General features: G+C 38.6%; 2 protein-coding genes across 3 annotated transcripts; both read left to right on the top strand.

The window, feature by feature from the left end:
• Positions 1 to 381: 381 nt before the first annotated feature.
• On the top strand, positions 382 to 3,526 carry LOC126803921 (probable inactive purple acid phosphatase 29). 2 transcript variants are annotated; one of them, XM_050531654.1, is made up of 4 exons: positions 383 to 882; positions 1,563 to 1,957; positions 2,135 to 2,585; positions 3,289 to 3,526. In XM_050531654.1, the coding sequence occupies exons 1-4, from the start codon at positions 594 to 596 to the stop codon at positions 3,321 to 3,323; spliced, it is 1,170 nt and encodes a 389-aa protein (XP_050387611.1). In that variant the 5' UTR covers positions 383 to 593; the 3' UTR covers positions 3,324 to 3,526. The 2 variants fall into 2 exon arrangements, with proteins under 2 accessions (XP_050387610.1, XP_050387611.1); XM_050531653.1 differs by lacking the exon at positions 3,289 to 3,526 and having other exon boundaries at positions 382 to 882; positions 2,135 to 2,872.
• Positions 3,527 to 4,612: 1,086 nt separating this feature from the next.
• LOC126803922 (WAT1-related protein At3g30340-like) lies at positions 4,613 to 7,262 on the top strand. The gene is made up of 6 exons (XM_050531655.1): positions 4,613 to 4,859; positions 4,997 to 5,059; positions 5,152 to 5,268; positions 5,420 to 5,837; positions 5,930 to 6,081; positions 6,578 to 7,262. Exons 1-6 carry the CDS (start codon positions 4,675 to 4,677, stop codon positions 6,699 to 6,701), a joined length of 1,059 nt encoding a protein of 352 aa, XP_050387612.1. The 5' UTR covers positions 4,613 to 4,674; the 3' UTR covers positions 6,702 to 7,262.
• Positions 7,263 to 8,813: the final 1,551 nt, after the last annotated feature.

Raw genomic sequence — 8,813 nt, 5'->3', positions numbered from 1 at the left:
CAATAATGTTCTAAATATGGAATTACAATCCACCCTAATTTCGCCTTCATATTCATAAACTTTCGGAGGATATAGTCAAAATCTGAACCCTAAACAACCACAACAGCTCTTCAAGCTTCCTGAATCGCAGCTACGCCAATCTCATACTAGTAGATTGCTTTTATCCCAAGTATATTCCATACCTTAACCAAACAATGATGAATGATTCCGGCCAGTTCATGACTTCATGTCATATAGTCATATAAAAGACGAGGGGAGGAAACAAGAGCCCGTGAGCCAATGAGTCAGTGCCACTTGGCAGACAAGAGCAAAGCTAATGACACAACTGCCTATGTATCACAAGCAGTTCCAATAGACCAATACACAGAAAAGTCTGAAGCTTTTCCTTTGCTTGATTTGAGACAGAGAAAAAAAAAAGCAAATAAAAATAGAGGAGGAAAGATTTCCATTTTTGTTTTTGTGATGAGCAAAAGGCCAAGACTTTGCAAATGGTCTGTGATACACTGACACCGTCCTCTGCTATATAAGTTAAGGGTCGCAGCTTTGCTACAATGTCTGCCGTGAGGAAAAAGATAAACCTCTGAAACAGTGAGATGGGTCGTTTCTGGGCTGCGACGGTGGTCGTGGCGTTGCTTCCGATCTGGGTTTTGGCTGCGGCGGCGAGTAAGCACCGAGAAGAGAAGAAGACGACGAGGTTGAGGTTTGGGGGAGATGGGCAGTTTAAGATACTGCAAGTGGCGGACATGCACTACGCCGATGGCAAAACGACGCCGTGTGAGGATGTGCTGCCGGAACAGGTGCCCGGTTGCTCTGACTTGAATACCACGGCGTTTGTTAAGCGGATGATTCAGGCTGAGAAGCCTAATTTCATTGTTTTCACCGGTATTGCCTTCTCTTATTTCATTGTTCTTATTGATCATGTTTTTACATTTTTATTTTTCATGTTGATATCAAAGCTCATCAAAAATCAAAACAGTTGCCTTTTGTAAAACAAGTCATCTTTGAGAATAATCTAAGTGTATGTAATTTGCATACTGACTTTACTTTGTAATAGTTTGTTATGTATGCATTAGTACGGAAACTAGGGAAGTTCAAGATTTTGGAGTATAACTTGATGATGTCAATAAGGTTGATGGGTTGTTGTTTATCGATTTGCATTGGTTTTTACTTGATGATGTCGATATGGGTTCAATACACAAGGTTCTAGGCATTAGTATGAAAGTTCATGCTTTTGGAATAATACTTGGTGATGTAGATTAGGTTGGTAGGTTGCTGTTTATCTGATTTGCATTGGATTTTACCTTGTAGTTGTTGGAATCGAATGTTAAACTGGAATGTGTATGTAAATTCAGTAATGTTGTTCTTTGATACATTGGTAGGAGAAAAACCCATCTCTCAGGAAAATAGAGATGGTATCAGTATGGGGTGGATGGGTAGTTTTTCTATTTGCAATGACTTTTGCTATGTAGTTTCTAAAGTGTTGTTCTTGCTTTTCTTGGCAAGCTTTCAATCCTTAGCTCTGGCTCTTTGATCGACTTTCTGACATGACCTGTGTGCAATAGGAGATAACATTTATGGGTTTGATGCTACGGATGCTGCTAAATCTATGGATGCTGCGTTTGCCCCAGCTATTGCGTCCAACATTCCGTGGGCAGCTGTTTTGGGGAACCATGATCAGGAATCGGACCTCTCAAGGGAAGGGGTGATGAAGCACATAGTTGGGTATGAAAGTACTCTTGCTCAACTCAATCCTTTGGATCAACTTGTTATTGATGGTTTTGGGAACTATAACCTGGAGGTAGGTGGTGTTCAGGGTACTGGTTTTGAAAATAAATCGGTTCTCAATCTTTACTTCCTTGACAGTGGAGATTACTCCACAGTTCCCTCTATCCCTGGCTATGGTTGGATCAAACCCTCCCAGCAATTTTGGTTCCAGCAAACTTCAGCAAAACTAAAGGTACTAATCATATTGTTTTTTTTTTGGTACCACCAAACCAAAGATAAGCAGTTTTCATCATTCTTGCATCACATCCACTTCAGACGTTGTTGCTACCAACCTAGCACATAATCACCAAATGTAATTTGTTGATGATTAAGATTCACAATAGGAAGTAATATTCATTCTATGTTGCAGAAAGCATACATGAAAAAGCCACAGGCGCAGAAAACACCTGCTCCAGGGCTCGCATACTTTCACATACCATTACCAGAATTTGCTAGTTTTGATTCATCAAACTACACTGGAGTGAGGCAAGAAGGCATTAGCTCTGCCTCTGTGAACTCTGGCTTCTTTACTACCCTGGTTGGAGCAGGTGATGTGAAGGCAGCTTTCACAGGCCATGATCACCTAAATGACTTCTGCGGGAAGCTGACTGGCGTAAACCTTTGTTATGCTGGGGGATTTGGATACCATGCATATGGGAAGGCAGGATGGGATAGGAGAGCAAGGGTGGTAGCAGCAACCTTAGAGAAAACAACTAGCGGAGGTTGGGGAGCAGTCAAGTCAATCAAAACATGGAAGCGCCTGGATGATCAGCACCTCAGTACTATTGATAGTGAGGTTCTCTGGACCAAGAGTTCTGCGGGTAAGATTTCTTTAAAGGACGATGAACAATTCCAGTGCCCTGCTCCTGCATCATTCTAGATATTAATAACTGAACTTCCAAGACTAGGAACATACATTTTCTCCTTTTTTGAGATCCATACATAAACATAATGCCTGATTCTTTGGTGTCTGCATAAGATAATGGTGTAATAACAACCCTGTGTAATAATTCTGGGCGGCAAGTTGCTAGATAATCATAGCAACTATTTACCTGATATACATCACTCATGATGAATTATTATTTAAACTATTTTCTCTTCCTTGTAAGAGTGCTTTTGGCGAATAATTTTCTTCTTATTCACCAAGTTCCAGTTTTGGCTGAAAGAACTTGTTACTGTTCAGACCTATAATATATATCTGACAAAAATTCCAAAATTATTTGCCTCGGTAACAAAATAACGTGGCATTGTTGGTGTAATGTCATTCACACGTTTTTTAGTTTCATTTTTCCTCATACTTTCGAACCATGTATAATCTTAAATCATAATGCCACATTCCAATTAGAAAGGGAACTGGATGTGAAACATTCTCCTGTATTATGATCCCTCATATCAGATCATATCGCTTTCAACTTCCATTCTCTAATAATCCTTGTCGCAAAGGTCAAAATGCAGTGCTATTCCCCGCAGTTGAAACTCTCTTTTCATTTTTCTTATTTCAGTCTCGATTGCTTATCTGAACAGGTGCGCGTAGAAAGAAACACATTGGCCGTCATTGAGCAATTAGCATATCGTAGGAAGACGGCCAGAAGTAGACATGAGAGAGCGGGAAAACCACTTCAATCTGTGGGGGGGATGTCATATGCATTTTGTATTCTCAACGGACAAAATGAATAGGATTCAGGTAAGACAATGTATCAAGGAACTGTATGCCTTGTGACTCTGGTTTGAAATGTGATAACCAGCAATCAATGAGATACAACATTACAACTTCTCGATTATTAAAAACTTATACAGAGCCTGTTGATGATTTTAGAAGGTTAAAAATCATTTCCATTCAGTTTATATACTATTTGGGCGGGTAGCTGTTTGGGAAGGGGACATGTTAAGCATCTGAGGAAGCAAACACGTCTGCATCAAGCTGATGAGATCAACAATTGAGCTTTATGGTGCAATTATCTGAGGAGCAAACCTTGTCTGCTATATTAACTGAGCACACCCCATTACCCCTCACCCGAATTTCTTAGTCTCGACTCATCAAACTTCACTGGAGTGAGGAAAGAAGGCAATAGCGAACCCCTCAAATTTAACCAAATTACAAATTTCTCAAAGTCTTTTTATTTCAGGGAAAGTACATATCATTTACGTTCTATTAAAAGTTGTATATACTCTACACCTTTTTTTCAGCATGCGTTTGATATGAGTCTGCAGAATTCTTTGAGTTTCCAATTTCACACATGTTCCAAAATTATAAACTAGAAAATAGTATTTTGAACATGCCAATTTGGTTCTTTCTTTTCTTTCTTGAGCATCAGGAGCATTTCTTCTTCCGTTCCAATAAACAATTAACAATATGCTATGATTTGACACATTGTTCATATGTTCGTCCAAACAGTGCAGGCGCAAATCACCAATAGCAGTGAACATTAACATTTTCACCCAAATAATGCAGTAGTCCATTCACTTAAAGGAGGTATTAGATACTACTCGAAAGAAATGGGAGCCATCATATCTGCCTCCACCAGTTTTTGAGATGCCCTGACTTGTCAAGAAAGAAAAGAAAGAACCAAATTGGCATGTTTAAAAATACTATTTTCTAGTTTATAATTTTGGAACATGTGTGAAATTGGAAACTCAAAGAATTCTGCGGACTAAACTGAGTCGTAGGTGGTGATTGAGCTTCGTGAACGATTCTATCATCAACTTTATGGCAAAGTTTCAGTAGACAGAAATCAAAAAAGAATTGCTAAAATACTTGCATGTTGATTGTTGGCATAAAGTGTTGAAAAGCATCAATGAATGTTTGATGGAGAGAGCGACTCTCATCTACATATATACAAGCACAATGAGTCTAATTGCCTCATCATTTGAATCATAGTAGCCAGAGAACTGGGGGGTTTCATATCAGAGATGGTGAGTTGCATTGAACAATGGAAGCCAGTGGTTGCCATGATTGGCATCAACATTGCTTTTGCCATAGTCAATGTGCTTCTTAAGTTAACTCTGAATAAAGGAATGCACAATTCGGTGGTAGTTACTTATAGGCAGTCAATTGCTTGTGTCCTCTTGACACCCATTGCCTTCTTTTGGGAAAGGTATATAAGATCTATACTTCAACTATCACCATCTTATTGCATTCATGATAATGGCAGTGTTGTCTGTTTACATATAAACTCCATGTCTTCATTCTTAAGGTAAGACCGAATGATCTGAAACAAATATTTTCTTGCAGAAAAAGTAGACCTGAACTTACAGCTCGAATTATATGCCACCTTTTCCTCAGTGCTCTAATTGGGTTGGTTAAACTTCTTCTCTTTTCCTTCTTTTTGGGTGCAATTATTTGATAGTTTATCTAAATGCATGGAAATGCTTGATATTACCTTTCAGGGTAACATTCACACAGTACTTCTTTCTTCTTGGACTACAATATACATCAGCTACATATGCTTCTGCCTTCACCAACATGGTGCCTGTTTACACTTTCCTATTGGCGCTACCATTTGGGTAAACTTTAGTGGATTACAGAATAATAAGTTACATGCTGCATGCACTCATCAAGTATCTGATGTTTTCAACATTTGCACTTGGTTATTTGAAAGTCTCGATATCTTCTTCATAATAGCTATAAATAACTCAATTCTTTAAATGGTTTTAGTCTAGAGAAAGTGAGCATTAGGAGCAAGGGAGGCATAGCCAAGATTTTGGGCTCCTTAATATGCATTGGTGGAGCTTTGTCACTGACCTTATACAAAGGAATGCCACTGACCAACCAACACTTACATGCTACAGCTCAAATTGAAAACCATGACCATATGATGAGTGCAGCAAAGAAGAGAGAGAGGTGGATACTTGGTTCAGTGTTTTCGGTAACAGGTGGTATCTTATGGGCATCATGGTTTCTCATACAAGCCAAGATTGGGAAGAGCTACCCATTTCAGTACTCTAGCACAGCCATTTTGTCTTTCTTTGGTGCCATTCAGTCAGCCATCTTGACCTTGCTTACTGAAAGAAGCATCAACATGTCAATGTGGGTTCTGAAGGGGAAGTTGGAGATACTGACTGTCATATATGCCGTGAGTCGTTAGTTCGGTCTCTTCAATTTTCATTGACATTCATGTTTTGCCTATCTTCAAGAACTCAGAACTTTCTATTTGGGTTTACACAGGGAGCAGTTGGATCAGGGTTGTGCTATGTAGGCATGTCATGGTGTGTGAAGAAAAAAGGTCCATTGTTTACATCAGCATTCATTCCCTTAATCCAGACATTTGTGGCTATGCTTGACTACTCCACCTTGCATGAACAGATCTATCTTGGAAGGTTAGTTAATCATATGTTCTTTTTTGTGTAATCAGAGGCAAACTCGGGTCTTGAGAATATTTTTTTTAAAGAACTACATATCTCTGATAAGAAACTACTTTTCTTTATAATTATAGAGCTCACGATGATCCACGGCTTGATAAACTTTTCCATAATCTGGATATTATGATGTATAAAAAGATTCAATTTCATCTGCAGATTAGTATAGAATTTTTTTGTTTTTTTTGCAAAGGACGTTATTTCATTTATCCTCGTTGTGACATTTGGGTTAAGACTTGAGATCTTTTCATTGATATTGATTTTCAGGCTTCATTTCATTCTGTCCAGATTAATTCTGTAAAAATATTTCAATGATTTAGATACTATTACTTTTGATGATACTCAATTACTCATACAGTCAAAGTTTCGAACAAAACTGCATTAACACTACAGTATAGATATTTGACTTTTATGAATTATGATAATCTGTTACTAAAAGTTTGGCATTGTTGACCAGTGTGGTGGGATCTGTCCTAGTCATAGTAGGAATGTATGTTCTACTGTTGGGAAAAAGCAATGATGGAAAGGAAATTGGGGTGAAGCAGAGAGAAGCAGCTGAAGAAGGAGCATATATCCCGTGATATGGATTAACTTAACGAGGCTACTTAATCTTATTCTCGTACAGTAGAACAGATAAAATATTTTGGTAAAGTGTTCGATGAAATGCCTGAGAGAGCATCATGTGAAGTTTTCGAGGAATTGGCTGCTGATCGAGAATTTGGAGGAGGAGGAGAGGCTCGGAGAGAGGGAGGGGCTGAGGAGGGTGTAGGAGATAGCGAGTTCGGACTTGGAGAGAGGAGGCCAATAGGAGTATGTCTTCCAGTTAAGAGGCAGAGCCATTGTGGGGTTTGCCTTAGAATAGATGGCCCATAATGGCGCATTGAATGTCCAGGCACATAAAGCTCGATCTTTTCACTTCAACTGGCGAAGACTCGAAGTTTAACCCTTTGGAGAAACCAAACGAGCTCTGTAGTTCACTTTGTATGGATCTTACCTTTTGGGGGATTCCGGCCATATGAAATGTATATCAAAGGATCTCCACTTTAGTTACTAAATAATTTTATTTGATCATCAAATATGTAAAAGGGTAGTAATATAGTTTAGCCTAATGTTATGATCAGAGTTTTGAGCTGAGATTGTTTCCTCAATCTTGCTGATATATTTGAGACTGCCCTCTGGCCTATACAAGGCTTCATCTCTTCAAATATAGGGAAATTTAACAATTAAATCATGAATTTACTGAATCGAAGGAGGATCAACCTCCTTGCAGTACAAAGAAGTTACAATTGTGAGAGCAAGTCTAGCCAAACCATATGCTGATTGATTTTATTTCTTCCCAACATGTTTCCAATATATATCAGCTCAAAGCCATTCATTAATTGTCTGATCTCTTCCATGCAATAGCACCCACTTCAGTAATTAAGGCCAGCTAGCTTCAGGTTCCAATCAGTCAATTACATCCACATCCAGTGCATCCCCCACTTTATCAAATTTGATAATGCACAGTTCTATGCAATATCTAACCCCATGAAATAACAATATTGCACACCCACAAGGCCACCAAAACTCATTTCTCACTAATCACTATTGCTCCCAAACCTAGATTCCCTGGTTCATATCACCCCAAGCTCCATCTTAGTTTAGTTTTAACCTCTCATTTGGGGGTGACCATTATAAACTGCTTCTCTATCTTGATCCCCACTATCATCTTTCTTTGCTTGCTCTTACACCATGTCTATAAATAATGGCCATACAACTCATGGACTTGTTTGACAATATCTTTGTATTTGGATCCCCAAAGTTGCTTCCATATGTGTATCCCATTGTTCCTTTCCCTACTACTTGCAGCCTCATGTAGGAACAAACCAATAAAACTTGGCTCCTTGGAATATTCACCCTTCTTTCCCAAAAACAATGCAGCACCGTCTCATTAGTCATTAGCACAAGTGCACAACTACAAGTCCTATTAGGATCCGGACTAGCTGATTCTCCGTTCCAACAAACGCTCATTCCAAGGTTAGAAATCATGTAGAGCTCTTCTTGACTTCTTGCCTAAGTCTATGCTTTTAGCTCTCAAGTGCTCTCCAATAAAGGAACAGGATAGAGTATTCTCAGGGGAAAAAAAAGGAACAGGTAGACTCTCTTAGGAATTTTAAGATGGATTCCAAAGACTGCTCCAAAGAGGTCTGGATTTCATAACACTTCCTACCACTAGTACTGCCCTAGTACTGCCAGTGATCAAATAGTCGATTACAGTATCTACTATCTACTGACATACATCACAGATTCACAGACGAGATCCAAAACTATTAACGGAAGCAACATAGATTGTTTTCAAGATTTAAGCTTCAAGTGTTTGCTCATTTAACAGTATTTAAGTTATAGCTCCATGAAGTCTTATTTTTGCAGCCATAGCCACCATGCATCCTCACTTATTTCTCGGAACCTAGCTAGGACAAAAGAGATGATCTTCATGTCATCCTCAAATCTCATACAGTCCATGGAGTATGTATGCCTATGCTAACACAGAAGGTCGGAATATATCAATTATCAAGTAAGTCCTGGAATATATATATATATATATATATATATATATATATATATATATAACATGTACACTGTATTTCTGTAATAACCCTAATTTTCAAAACAATATTTGGTTTGTTTTGGATTCTATAAAGTTGCTAAATTCA

Source organism: Argentina anserina, chromosome 7 (genome assembly GCF_933775445.1).
Source record: "Argentina anserina chromosome 7, drPotAnse1.1, whole genome shotgun sequence".
Lineage (NCBI taxonomy): Eukaryota > Viridiplantae > Streptophyta > Magnoliopsida > Rosales > Rosaceae > Argentina > Argentina anserina.
The sequence above is the reverse complement of the archived record's forward strand: the minus strand, read 5'-3'. Positions and strand labels throughout refer to the sequence as shown.

Bases quoted from the DNA above. Each gene is read 5' to 3' on its own strand.
- LOC126803922 (XM_050531655.1), top strand. From the start codon at position 4,675: ATGGTGAGTTGCATTGAACAATGGAAGCCAGTGGTTGCCATGATTGGC. The intron at 4,860-4,996 runs GTATATAAGATC...ATTTTCTTGCAG, and splicing joins ATTGCCTTCTTTTGGGAAAG to AAAAAGTAGACCTGAACTTA. The intron at 6,082-6,577 runs GTTAGTTAATCA...ATTGTTGACCAG, and splicing joins GAACAGATCTATCTTGGAAG to TGTGGTGGGATCTGTCCTAG.
- LOC126803921 (XM_050531653.1), top strand. From the start codon at position 594: ATGGGTCGTTTCTGGGCTGCGACGGTGGTCGTGGCGTTGCTTCCGATC. The intron at 883-1,562 runs GTATTGCCTTCT...TGTGTGCAATAG, and splicing joins TAATTTCATTGTTTTCACCG to GAGATAACATTTATGGGTTT. The intron at 1,958-2,134 runs GTACTAATCATA...TCTATGTTGCAG, and splicing joins AAACTTCAGCAAAACTAAAG to AAAGCATACATGAAAAAGCC.